This window comes from Berghia stephanieae, chromosome 3 (genome assembly GCF_034508935.2).
Source record: "Berghia stephanieae isolate SIO BIC M18660-M18661 chromosome 3, UCSD_Bste_1.3, whole genome shotgun sequence".
NCBI classification, from domain to species: Eukaryota; Metazoa; Mollusca; class Gastropoda; order Nudibranchia; family Aeolidiidae; genus Berghia; species Berghia stephanieae.
The window spans coordinates 56157568-56172733 of record NC_088362.1 but is presented as its reverse complement, the minus strand read 5'-3'; the positions used below and the strand labels follow the sequence as shown (position 1 = coordinate 56172733).

At 36.3% G+C, this 15166-nt stretch overlaps 1 protein-coding gene across 2 annotated transcripts in view; it reads right to left on the bottom strand.

Annotated features, from left to right (window-relative positions):
- Positions 1-15166, bottom strand: part of LOC144968045 (glutamate receptor ionotropic, kainate 2-like) — a 288839-nt gene that overhangs the window by 9053 nt on the left and 264620 nt on the right. For both annotated transcript variants that reach the window (XM_078906003.1, XM_078906004.1), the window contains exon 15: positions 1702-1924. In XM_078906003.1, the coding sequence (XP_078762129.1) occupies positions 1702-1924 (223 nt within the window). The remainder of the gene's footprint in view (positions 1-1701; positions 1925-15166) is intronic.

The following is a 15166-nucleotide window of genomic DNA, read 5'->3' as shown; positions in this document are numbered from 1 at the left end:
TCTCCACAATGCTATATTTTTTTAAGAAAGGATAGTTAATCTCCACGAGGTTACAAAGTCACATTTAAATTGGGAGAACATTACAATAAGATGTAAAGTGGACTCGCCCTACGTAACATATTAAATTCCAGATTCTGGAAAGACATGCATTTAAAATTTGGCCAGAAAATTCGCCCTTCAAGTATTATGGATCGATTTAAATGACCTTCATCTTTGAAAAACTCTTAAACCTGGACCTCGCGAGTTAAAAATACCAGCTCTGAAAGTACAGTAGGCACGTTAAAACTCGTAAAGACAGACGTGCCGTAGTCTGGAAAAACCCGTATTTAAAAATTTGACCAGAAAACTCGTCCTTCGAAATTCGATCGAGTTAAATGGCAAAAACTCTCAAACCCGGGACTTCAGCAAAGTGCCGGGTATGAGAGTTTTTACCAAGATGAGAGTCAATTAAATCGATCGATATTTGAAGGACGAGTTTTCTGGCCAATTTTATTTTATATATGTTTATCCCGAGTACGGCAGAGATCGTATAGAAGCCCTCTGACTTATATTAAAATTAACTTAAGCATTTATAATATAGCATAATATTCCCTAAACGTATTCAAAACGCTTTGTAGTGGGTCCCTAATCAACAACAAAACTTAACAAGTAGGCAATATATTACATTTTTGTTCGAGAGAGAGAGAGAGAGAGAGAGAGAGATAGAGAGAAAGAGAGAGAAAGAGAGAGAGAGAGAATGCTGATAACGGCCAGGTACTCATTTTACAACTGAATACGCTGAGAGCGTGTCAGTAAAGAGTCTTTCCAAGGACTCAATTATACGCCAGAGCGGGACTCGAATGCAGGATCTTCCTATCCAAAGGCGAGTGTCATACCACAAGACAACCTATCATTTTCCAGATACATTCTCAAGGAAATATGGCCAGTATGGATTCGAGATGATACGTTTTTATGAAACATGTAAATTATAGCATAAACAGTTGAGGAGAGTTGAGTTCAAGATGGCCAGTATAATATTTTAATGTATTCATTCATGGCTTAGCACCAGATTACATGATGTCATTTATATCGGAATACAGGCCACCTCGGGCTCTCCGCTCCTCATAACAAACTTTAGAAAGAAAAAGCTATGACATTTTATAGCATTTTACCTTGCGGCATTTTAATCGGGGATCCTCTCTCGGCTTTTACTAGAAATTACCAAAATTTAAAACTAAATTTTCTTCAAATTCCCATATCACATATGTCTTGTAAAGCGCCATTGAAAAAGTTAGCTGTATATAGGCTCAATATAAATTGTATATATTTAACTATTTATTTATTTTTTTAATAATTGGTGCTTCTGTGAACTGCTATCATCTGCAACACTGAGTACATAAAGGTGCCACTGATCATAATGGCTCAACGGTACGGTCTTTTGCTTCGTACACGAAAGGTACCAAGTTCCCCATGCGCTGTGTGGCCTTAAGCAAGTCACCTCACATTAGCTCAGTTTGCTGCGCTGCACTGTATTTTTCAAGTCTTCCCTTGAAATAGACCCAAAAGACAAATTTCCCCTATGGGATGAATGAAGAGAGTTGTATTTTATAATAAATTGTTAAATTATTCATATGTGAAACGGCATTGATTTGAAAGAAAAATGGCGGTTGAATAGTCAACAGAAAGGGTAGAGTTGAACATCGGAACCTGGTTGTAGCTTACCTCTGGGTAATCCAATGCCGTAGCCCTTGGAATCCAGCAGACCACCGACTTGCATAAGCTGACAGTCCATCTGCACCTGGTAGTCAATCATCAGGTTCTCCATGAAGAACGCATAGTTGCCTTTTTTAACGCGCTCGATAGCCGCTTCGTAGTCCTCCATCAGGACATGGGGTCTGTCTTTCATGTAATTGTAAATAACTCTGTATGTGTCTATATCGGACTCCTGTGGAGAAAATGAATGAAAACCAAATATGAGCTTGAATCTATTTGCACATATTTATCTCATTCGTCTCTAGTGTTTCATTCATCCTGTTTTGTTGATAAAGAGGAAACCGGCAACGTCCATTTGATCTGTTTTCATATATCAAATTGAAGCTTACATTCAATTTCACATTGTAACATATTTCAAAGTGATACTAAGCTGCTAAAAACCGTGGACTGTAAAAGTAAATAAACAAAACAAAAAAATGAATATAGCCAATGGAATTTAGTAATGTATTTATGTTTTTAATGTTTTATAGTTGCTGTCTGAAGAAGGATTTTGAACCCGAAACGTTCCGTACTTGGTATTTTGTTCTTTTTTCAAGCAGTTATATTCATTTTTGCTTATATTTGTAGGTCTAATAATCGAACGCAGTGTATGAGCTTGATTTAACATTGTTGTAATGGTTTATATTATTTTTGCGTTGGTTTGAGAGTATTTCCATTACAACACTGAATGAGACCATAACAACCCGAGTTATCAGACCTACGGCTTGACCGCATTAAGTCAATTCTTGATTATTTGTTACAGTGAATGACATAATCAGTCGGATGGTGAAAAGGTTTGAACTGAGATATTGCCAAGTTTAGTTAGAAGGTCAATTTTTTATCCAAAATGAATAATTTTCATAAATGATTAATAAATCAACCCTTTTTGTACATCTTCGGGAAATATCAAAGCTTAATTTCACTTCTAAATATTTTTTACAGCTAGTCAAGTTGAAAAAGTATAAAATTTGAGAAGAGTTGCCGGATACCTTTCCCATACATCTGACCATGACTTCATGAAAAAATCACCACATTAACTTCAAATAAAGATTAAAATGCTCTGGGGAGCATATTCTTTCAGAAAATGCAAAAAAAATGCAAATCCAAAATTTTCACTTTTCAACTGATTATGTCATGCACTGACACATTTAAAGAATGAGCATCGGATATAATATGAATGAAAATATGAATATTACTATATTATAGGGCATTTTCAAGGAAGGTTTAATGGGGTCTCGATTGCTCAATTGGTAGAGACCTGGCCTCACAAGGAAAAATGCCAAGATCAATCTCGGGTGGAGTCGAGCTTTTTCTGACATAATACCGCTTTGCGACGGAGGGTCACATATAGTTGTTTATTGTTTGGAAAATGATTTTGAAATGACAATACCCAAACCACTAGAGCAGCAATGAAGATCGATTAGAGACGCTTCTATTCCCCTGGAAACTTTCTAGAACAACCCAGAAAACAAAACAATAATCATCTTAAGAATTGAAAACAAGAAATTTCCGCCTGCATGAGTCTGTGTAAGGATGAACATTATGCGACTAAAATGAAAATAAATTGCAAACCGCTCTGGCAAATCAGGCTTTGATAATCCCTGAGATAAAATGCAACGAAGCAAATAAAACACGGCCACCTAATGTTACCACTAGGGTGTATTCTTGATTTCATGGAAGGAAGGACATAATTCAAGGATTTATTTTATGAGGCTTTTGATGATTTCAAAATATAATTTTTTTCCAATTTCAAATTATAGTGTATTCACCGAAAATTGTAAATTTGTCATAAAAATGAAAATCAAAGAAAAACAAGTGTGTTATCGGATAAAACAAAACTCTTAAATTGCCTAAATGAGTCATTTAAATGTATAGTAAAATAAAGGAAGTACAAATGACACTTATAAAAGATACAAAACAAAGTAAACGACCTTTCGGCCTTTGTCCTTCTTTCTTGTTTACTCGAAGAAGGCCAAATGCCGAAACGTCGTTTACTTTGTTTTGTATTCTTTTAATTATAAGAGTCATTTTTACTCCCTTAATTTTACTATACATTTTATCGGGTAAAAAGAGACTCGCACTGATGAATACTTTCTTACCCAGTAATTGAGGCACACAGTGAATACGTGCACAACCAAACTGATGTCATATAGCAAATGTCTTCTATTGTTTATTTTCACAAACATACACATCATTATTATAATACTTAATACTTGATGCTTAAAATTTAATCTTAGTCGACACATTCAAAGAACAACAAAATATGAAAAGAAAATGGAAAATATTGATAAGTCTAAATAAATTTAAAATCGCGTCTCTACCTCCAGGTTTAAAAAGTAGTGTCATAAAGTAAACTGTGAGTATCTATTTTATGTTTACATGAAAAGTTATGCCCTTCCTCCACGACATCATAAGATACCGTCCCCTTGGCATTCCACGAAGGAATATAGACAATTCATCAAACAAGATGTCTGATGTCAACAGGAATCACCCATGTTGGTCAAAGTGAGAAAATTGGGGGTTAATAATCTTGCTCAAGGAAAAAGACGAAAGTGTCCGAAACGGGGCTCGAACCAGGGACCTTCCGGGTCACAATACAATGCCTTAACCACTCGGCTACTTCGCCCACATGAAACCAAGAGTTCAATAAATAACGATACTAAGCAATTGGCAGAAAAGAGTTACGCATTTCTTTTTAAGTCAAGATTATAACTCACGAATTTCAATATAATTTTTATTTAACTTACGCATTTCTGATAATCCTTACTGAAGAATACAAAACTTAAGTTAAAACATGCATACACATTCACAAACACATACACACACACGTGAGCGCGCACACACACACACACAGACACACACACACACACACTCACACACAAACTTCATTAAAGGATTTTTTCCCCTCCATCAAAGATGCACAGTGGGAGATAAATGAACTTAAAAGCGACGCTCATTCATTCTTCACGTGCTTTGGAAGACAACAATAAAAGCGATACGGTTGTCAAAAATGTGATAACGGAATGAATCGACCAGATGGCGCTGTCGGCATCCTAATTATTAGGCAGGCTGCGAAAGATGTTGATATATTTACATAGATCACTTATTGTTACGCTGATAAATACATTTTTAAAATATATAGGTTTACCATCTGCTCATATCGTATTATTCCTTGCAAAGCGTAAACCAATTGGAAGAAAATTATTTTTAATCAAAGCAACTGAATCTAATCTAAAGGAAGCAGAAATATTTCGCCAACAGCAGACACATGCCAGTGTATCAAAATAAGCAGACTACGATTCATAAACAAAATGAATATGACAGTTTCATAAAAGAACGAAATATCAAAAACAGAACGTTTTGGTCGCAAGACCCTTCTTCAGCCAACAAAACAAATCCCAGTAAAAATATAAATTGAAGTGTTTCGTGTTTTATCATTGGCTGAAGAAGGTTTTGATTCTGAAACGTTCCGTTTTTTTGGTATTTTGTTCTTTTTTGAAGCATTTATATTCATTTTTTATTATTTTTTATTTTTTAAAGTCGCAGCTTCTAGATAGTAGCTTGGTATCTATTGTCTATAAACCACATCATTATTTAGAATGGTGATTTATTTTTTAATGATTATTGCTATACACAGTGATACAGAGTAGGTAGTTGTACATCACGAAATTGTTATAAATATAGGCTAACTTCTCTACGCTACCTACTAACCTACCTATACTCACAACATTATCAGCCAGGCTTGTTGCTAACTTCATGTCGAGAATTGATTGTTTTCCTGATAGATCTATTTGTTTTAATGTTAAGTCGTGACGCTTACAACCATGCGGGTATAGATAGAACGGAATTAACGTCACTCGGATCTGTGTTATTGATTTTGATTTATAGATAGAACAAAGATGACGTCAATCATTTCTTTGCTATTGTTTTTTGCCATCCACGTTTGTGACTAATTCTCACTAAACTGTATTATCCAGACTTTAAACGTTCAACGTTACACAGAGATAGTTATGTGTGTTTGTCCGTTATACTTCCGGATGGCAATGTTGTTGCTTCTTAGGCAAGCGCACACTATTTATAGCTAGTTTGAAGTTGACCTCACTCAGGTCTTTGTTATTGCTTTTTGCCATCCGCGTTTATGAGTAATTCTCACTAAACTGCATTAACCAGACTATAAAGATTCAAGGTTACTCAGAGTTTTGTGTGTTGGACCGTTATACTTCCGGATGGCAATGTTGTGAGCTTCTTAGCCAAGCGCAAAATATTACCTATACAGTGATTTAACAACGCCACTACCACATTATCTGATTCGTCTGTAGTGTTTCATCCATCCGGTTTTGTTGATAAAGGAAAACCCGAAACATCCATTTTATCCGTTTTCGTATATTAAATTGAAGATTACATTCAATTTCACATTGTTTTTTTTATTTATTCGAGCTTCAAGCAGCAACAATTACATTAAATTTTTACCAACTTGATATTTCAAAATAGCTGTGAGCAATATTCATGACCTAAAAGGTCAATTAATTGGACGATTAGGCATGACTGAAATCGGCTGGTGAAACGTTTCCCTTAACTCAAGAATCTGTAGTTCAATTTTACAGTTCACGAGGTCTAAGGTTCTGGTGAGCAAAAACAAAGTAACAAAGGAATAATTACAAGGAAAAAATACAGAATGTAAGAATGTGGCTATGTGGTCTTGTGGATCGCCCAGTTGAGTCCTTGCAAAATGCTTTTTACTCATATTATTCTCTCACCGTACTCAGTTGTAAAATGAGTACCTGGCCGTCAACAGCGTTGTCTCTGTCGGAAAAAATGGCAACATTGCCTGACATGCATCATGTCTCGTTCTACATATTGCTTTTTTTAGAGACCCCTTGTAAAGCGCTTTGAGTATGTTTAGTGGATATTGTCCTATACAAAAACTCAAGTTTAAGAAGTAAAAAAAAAAAGAAGTCAAAGTCCTTCAATAGTTCTGGTCAAAGGTCATGGGGTTATTTTTAGAAAATCTTGGTTACATTGTTAGAAAGTGAAATGAATCTATTTACATCCTTTTTTCAATGTCTCATTGTCAACAAGCAAGTGGGATAACATTGGGGTGGGGCTGACTTTTTTTGTTTGTTTTTATTCGGTTTTTTTTAAGAGACAGGATTGCACAACATCAAAGTTCAACAGGAGTCAACATTCTCACAGCTCGTGATGGGCACCAGGTTTCGGGGAGTGTATTTTTATATCTGCCATCGTTATCCAGGCAACTCAAGGCACCTAAACCGGGAAACACACCGACGCCAGAGACAGAAATAGTGCAGTGATGGGTGAATCACCAGATAGAAAGACGAGTCATCAGGGATGGCGAGATAGAAGTGGGGGAAAGGGAGGGAGTGGGGAAGGGGTGGACGGAAGAGGAGGAAGATAGAGGAAGTGGGGAAGGGATGGACCATCCATTGAAGATCGGACCTCAATGGTGTTCATTTCATGAGTTGTTTATATACGGTCGAGTTTGATATGTCCCTCATTACGGATGTTATAGACATTGCATATAAAATTATTTTATCTTTTTATTTATCTCCCATGGGGTAAAATTGATTCTGATAAAATTAATACATATAAACTTCTTGGTCGCTAAAATTTTGTTTTTAATTTTCAGTTTTAACTGTAAAAGTATTCACTTTTTACACAGCAACCAGCTTATCAAGGACTTATCCCCCTTGGAATCACGTTACTTTTGTATAGACAACAAGTGGAAAGAAACATCACCACACCCCTCGGACAGTCGTCCGAATGTAAACAAATGGTTGTTAGTTTTAAACTTAGCAAACTTCATGGAACTACCATATATGGTAGGCTTTTAAGTAAAATACTTAAAAGTTATAGATAGTATGCGCTTGGCTAAGAAGCTCACAACATTGTCATCCGGAAATACAATGGACCAACACGCAAAACTGAATAACCTTAAACGTTTATAGTCTGGTAAAACTGTTTAGTGATAATTACTCATAAACGCGGGTGGCTAAAAAAAAACAACAAAAAAAACAATAACAAAGACTGAGTGACGTCAACTTCACTCTATTTATACACGTCTAAACAATAGTAAAAGCATGGGGGGGGGGGGGGGTGTAAAATCTTTTACGTTGTTAGTCTGACTGATCTATTCTTGTGAGAATTAATCAAACGACTTGTTGTCGAAAAACAATAATAAAAGCTGAGTATAGGTGGAACGAAATTGACGACACTCAGCTGTTTTTATTGTTTTCAGTCAGCCAGTTTTATGAGTAGTTCTTACTAAATTGTACGAATCAAGCTATAAACATCTAAGGTTACAAACTTTAGTTTTGTATTTTGGTACGTTATTTCCGACTGACGGATGTTATGAGTTATTTAGCTAAACTCAAAGCATTATTTTTTTTCCACAACAAACAAAACTATTGTAACCGTAAACATTTATAGTTTGATTGTTACCATTGAATGAGAACTGCTCATGTTGCTGGCTAAAAACAGTATCAAAGAGCTGAGTGACGTCAATTTCCCTTCTATTTTGAAGAAATTATTTTGCAATATAATAGCGTTCAACATTAAAAGGAATATTGCATAATATTTTGCGACGTCCCATGTTTTAGAGTTTTTGTCAAGATGAGGGTCCTTGTGATTGATTTATATTTGAAGGACGAGTTTTCTGAACAAAATTTTTAATACGTGTTGTTTTCAGAGGACGGCAATATACCGAAGTCAGGCTTGATTTAAATCTGTTAAAGTGTATTATTATTATTATTTTTATGAGTTATTGCCCTAGGCAATTTTAGTATCAATGTCGTATCTGCATGATTAACACACTGAATAGCATTTATATACCTCTAAATATGTCATAGCTGTTATGAATACATTATATTTATAGTGTTAGATAACTACGGAAGTGCAATTATCTGATATTACATAACATATATTCTGTCAATATGTAAATCTTAATACTGTCATGTTAAATAATAATTTGTTTGCGATAAATAAGTTTGCTATATCCTACCCAGCTGACAAGGAGTGCCTTCCTAGTTAGTCGCGGTATACTACATGCAATAGCTGTACCCTTACTAATGGCCATGGATGGGGTGCATAAGTGCATATCGCAGGGGCAAAGGTTTTGAGCCGTGAGCGGTCGCCCTGAACTCTCCGCCTGGATAAGCATGAATTAAATGCAGATCCTGACAGATGACTTCGGCTATCCTTGGCCCACACTCTGATGATGTTCACGGGAAATCAGGATCTTCAATGGCGAAGATTTCCAACACCTCTTTAGCTGGAACGTGAAATATCCGGAACCGCGACTTGTCGCATGATATTTCCCTCAATTTCGAGAGCCAGAGTATAGTAAAAATCTGCTTTTATCAGAGCTACCGGAGGTCCATAACGTTGGCATTCTCCCATTAAAGGAGATTCATCTTTGCTCAGGAGTGCAATCTTCCCGATTCCAGATCCCAGGCTGTACGGTGGCCCAACAAAAAGAACTTCGAGGCTCAAAAGAGGTGAGAACATTTATGTTAAGGACCCTATGAAGGTAAGAGTCATTGAAAGAGTGATGGATAGCAATGGGATTAATAGAATTTCCGTGCAGAGGGTGGGTTGTATTTGCACAACATATATACACCGGTGGTTAGCCATCCTTCCATCTGTTATACTCCGTACACGTATGGACTGTAACTATCTACGCCTGGTGTACAATCCTACAACCAATGGTATCCCAGGGATAATCGGCAGAAGGAGTATACCCCTTTGTGACAAAGGGCGCAAACGGAGAACGGTTTCAAGTTCTGTGGGACTTTCCCCACAGACAGCATAGGCCGTGACTTGTCACAGTTGGGGTAACCACCTCGAGGACACGATCTCTCCCATTTTGCAGATGGAATTTCAGAAAGTCGAACTGGGAGGAATTTACTTGCCCTTCGTCCCAGGTCCGAGAACATAACCAGACTTAACAGGCGGCTGGTTAAGAGCGCGCATTGCTCCATTTCAAGGGACAAACTGAAATTCTACACTCCTTGCTGGTCGGAAGAGTCGGAAAAACTGTACGAGGAGTACCAACAGACCCAGTCCCAGGAATGAACAAAAACGAAGCGATATTCCATTTTTTAAAAAAAAGGAAGTCAAGAGTTCTGCTATTGGACCGGTCGCATCACTATATAAATGCAACTCCCCCTAGAAGAAGAGGTACATTTATATCGAGATATCACAGTTTATTTTATCGGGAGTCAACAATTCATCAACAAGTGTAAAGCAACATGTGTATAACCAATTGTATAATATTGCAACCAGGGGGATTTCATCAGATCTTTGTAAATCAATTGTCAACAGTCAACAACATATCATCTCCGTGTGGCAACTTCAAGGTCTAAAGTGAGAGAGTCCATCAGATGACGGATTGGACCAGTTTATTCCAATGGCAATCGGACCTCCTCGATACGACAACTTCCTTCAGATGGTTATATGGACACCAAAAAGACAGGTTTTGATTACGTACGAAAAGACTGGATATCTCATTTCAAACAATTAAATCACTAATATTTAGCAACAGACAAGAAAATACAGTCTATTAAATACATTTTTAATTCATAAACTTGTTACATGAAAAATTAAATGATAAATTATTTCAAGACGTGAAGAATTGAGGTTTAAAATATAATTCTATCACGCTGAGATTTGCTTCCCTTGAATAAATGTTGAAAATAAGGGGAGCACAACTAAATTTATGGAACGAGATAAAATAAAAATGTAACCAAAGTCATTCTCGTTTTGACTCAAAATTTTGACTTGACTTAACTAAAAAATAACAATAATAAAGAAATAGGAGGAAAAAAATGGCCACATTGTCATTGTTTAATTTTTTGCCTTCTTCCCAACAGACACTAAGCGGATGACGTGACACTATTGTTTTGTAAATTACTTTTTTTGCCAGCCAGAACCATGAACAGTTCTCACCATAACATTATCAAATTTATAAATAGAACGTCACTCAGCTCTTTGTTATTGTTATTAGCCAGCTATTTTTATGAGTAGTTTTCACTAAATATTATTAATCAGACTATAAGCGCTTAATCTAGCACATTGATTTGTGTGCTCGGGGCAGCGTGGATCAGCGGCACGCTTCGTACCCAAAAGGTTCCGAGTTCGACTACCCGCCTCGTTGTGTGGCCTTGAGCAAGTCACCTCGCCCTGGCTCACTTTGCGGCGCTGCATTGCGGCTGACGCCTGAGTTATTCCAGTCTTCCCTTGGAATAGACCGTCAAGACATATTTCCCCTTGGGGATCAATAAAGGGAATGTTATTGATTTATTTATTTTATTATATCCGGCTGGTGGATGTTCTGAGTGTTTAACTAAACGCATAGCATCAACTGGTTTGAGTCTGCCAGTTGGATGATTAGTTCTCACTTTATTCTCTCTGTTACACCCGAGATTGAAATGCGGGGACAGGAACCTTCGAAAGATGAAGTATACGTCACTCTGCTCCAAATTATTTTTGACCGCCAGCTGGGTGATTAGTGATTAATTTTCATTAAAATATATCAATCAGACTATAGACCGAGCGAAGCTGAGCAAAGTTGACGCCACCCCCCCCCCCCCCCCCGGCCGATTGGATTAGCGAAAAAAACGTCGCCGCTTTTTGCGATTTGGATTTGATTGATTTTTTTTTTAATTGTGCAACTTGTGACAAGAAACTTAACAAATTACTGCATTACAACCTTTGGATTAAACATACAACAATTGTGGACTACTATTATGAAGACTAGCATCGGGGGGTGAGAATAGTCACTTCGATTAATTATACTATAAACGTTCATGGTTTTAGATGGTTTTGTGTGCGATTCGCTATCTCCGGCTGGCAATGTTGTGAGCTTTATTTGCGGGGTGCAAAGCATCAATCGGATTAAAACAGGAATAAAACATTATCACTTTCATCACATGCCTGTCAGCCGGATCAGGAGCTCCCCCCCCCCCCTCTCCCCTCCCCCGGTTGGAGAGAACTAATTTTAATGTCTTGACACAGTCCTGCGTAGAATTAGACAACAACGTTACATGTATTACCCTCCTTCCGCACTAGGACAAAACTGTCCCGGGACAAATTTGTCCTGTCCCACTGGAGAAAACTTCTATTCAAAAGGGGTTCCGCACTAGGACAGGACTGTCCTGGGACACACCTGCGCTAATGCATTATTTTAAAAAATTTTTTTACAAGATTCAAAAGTTTATTTGTAGTCAATTGTCAATATAACTCATACAAGAATATAATATTTTCATCAACAAATCAAGTAAATAAAATCAATAATAAAGCAAGGCAAATAATGATATTAATAATGATAATAATAGTAATAATGATATAATAATAATAATAATATAATAATAATAATAATAATAATAATAATAATAATAATAATAAATAATAATAATAATAAAAATAATAAATAATAATAATAATAATAATAATAATAATATAATAATAATAATAATAATAATAATAATAATAATAATAAATAATGATAATTATAATGGTGATAATAATAATGTATAATCTTCTAATCAATAGATTAGTTATTTAATAGTTTGAATTATAGATTAATAATTTAAAAAATAAGTCCTTGGTACAACTCTAATAATTCACATTTTATGAATCAACATAAGATACGAAATGACGATAATGATTTTTTACACTGTACAATGGGATTTGTTTACATAAGATTTATATAACCATGAAATATTCTTATAGCAAGAGTAATATTATTGCTACTGCTACTACTACTACAACAACTACTACTACTAACTACTACTACTACTACTACTACTACTACTACTACTACTACTACTACTACTACTACTACTACTACTACTAGTAATGGATGAAATAGAGGTTGCATATTTCTGTGCTTTACTACGTGGAAAAAAAGACAAATTGAAAGAGAAAACAATATTGGGTGCATCCTTTAATGACCCAAAGATTGCTCAAGGGTCAATTCCGTAGACTCTATGGTGATCTCCGATCTTATCTTAAAATGACTTTCTTGGAATCACCTCATTTTACCCAGGTGCAAATGAGTACCAGTTCGCTGATGAAAGTAATCTTTGACGGACTAGCATCATTCAAGAGGATAATAGAAAGTCAGCATGGCTCGGTGGTACGGTCTTTGCTTCGTACCCAAAAGGCATCAGTTCGATCACCCGCTGATGCGCTGTGTTGCCTTGAGTAAGTCACCTCGCCTAGCTCAATTTGCGGCGCTGCACTGCGGCTAACGCCTGGTTATACCTCGCCCTAGCTCAATTTGCGGCTCTGTATTGCGGCTGACGCCTGGTTATTCCAGTCTTCCCTTGGAATAGACCCTCGAGAAAAATTTCCCCTAGGGGATGAAAAAGGGAATTTTATTTTTTTTAATTTTAAACTGTTATCTTTCTGCTCAACGCTACAGAAACATGGATAAGTTCCGGATTTATAAGCTAAGGAGGCAAGATGGCCCATGGTTAGTGCGTTGTACTCTGGACTCAGAGGTTCTGTGTTCGATTCCGACCGAAGCCAATTTGTACTTTCTAGAGCAAGAAAATTTACTCCAATCACTCACTCCATTCAGGTGTAAAAGGGTACCTGTCAAGTTGGGATAGTAATCTGCGATAGACTAGCGTCCTGTTCAAAGGTTTTCAAACAAATACGTTAATTATCCGCTTCATGCTATTGAAACCGGAATAACTCCTGCACATTGGCTACAAGGCTTTAAAGGAGTTCATTTGTCTTACAATGAGTCCAAGTGGCTCAGAAGGACTTACTTTAAAATATTTTCATTGAAAATTCCCGAAATAAATAACGATAAAGACAATTGATCCCACAAGGTAACGAACAGATGTGCGACCGGTTTTAGACACGTTACTGCTGTGTCACAAAGTGTGACACTTCTTAAATTATATTTATAAACATACGTTTTTAAATTGCCGAAAATGTTTATGTTGCTTTGCCTTCTGTACGTGGTTTCATCACATAGAATTATTTTTTGAATTGTTCTTGCTTTTTTATATTCAGAATTGAAATAAATAAATAAATCATAACTGTGAAATTGAATGTAAGCTTCAGTTTAATATTCGAAAACAGATAAAATGGACGTTTCGGGTTTCCCCTTCATCAACAACACATGATGAATTAAAAACCACAGACGAATGAGATAATGTGGTAGTGGCGTTGTTAAGATGCATAAAGAAAAACATTGATGGGCAGGAAATTGTATGCTACTTTGTGAGGAAGCGCGAATTAAAACAGAGCAATAGAAATTTATAAAAGGTGCGTACTTAATTAATTTAAAAGAGGGGAGGCGGGGAGGAACTGTGTAATGCAGCATAGAAGACAGTGAACTAATATAAAGTGTGGACTATTGTTGGAAAATAAATACAATGGAATTGGAAATAAATACAAAATGTAAAGGATGTAGGTATTAATATATTAGTCGCATTAGCAGCAGCAGAAGCAACAGTAGAAATAGTAGTAGTAGTAGTAGTAGTAGTAGTAGTAGTAGTAGTAGTAGTAGTAGTAGTAGTAGTAGTAGTAGGTAGTAGTAGTAGTAGTAGTAGTAGTAGTAGTAGGGATGCAGAAAATAAAGACAGGCATTTCAATTTTGACACGGCGCCGCCAAGTCTGGGACTTTTTTGTCCTAGTGCGGAAGGCTGCTATATTTTTCTACTACCACAAACGATATGAACACGGGACTGGGACAGTCCTGTCCCGTTGATTTTGTAGCATTTTCACAACGGCTTGGGACACAACGGGACTGTTTTGTCCCGTCCCAATAGGTGCGGAAGATTTCTCTAAATTCTATATGTTAAAGATTTGGGACAGGACTGTCCCAGGACAGTCCTGTCCTAGTGCGGAAGAGGGTTCAGGGTTAGGATTTTTTTTTAAATTAAAAAGAGAAAAAAAAATATAAAAAGAGAAAGGAAGAAAAAAAAAATTATAAAATTTTAAAAAATAAAAAAGAATCATCATAGCCAATCATTTTAAAATAACTGAAAACCCTCACGGTTAGAATTTTGTAAAAAAAAAAAATAAAAAGAGAGAAAAAAATATAAAAAGAGAAAGGAAGAAAAAAAATATAAAATTTAAAAAAAATAAAAAAGAATAAGGAAAGAGAAAGAGGGGGCAGGCCGGGATGATCCAACAGGGATCTGGGGTGGGGTCATGGCCCTTATAAGGGCCGTATAGATAATTGTATAAGGTGGCCCTTATAAGGGCCGGTGTATATAATTGTATAAAGTGGCCCTTATAAGGGCCGGTGTATATAATTGTATAAAGTGGCCCTTATAAGGGCCGGTGTATATAATTGAAAAAGGTGGCCCTTATAAGGGCCGGTGTATATATGATCATTGTAAAAAATTGTAATCAACAATATAAGGTGCAAAATCCAGCATGATTTCTTGCTCTT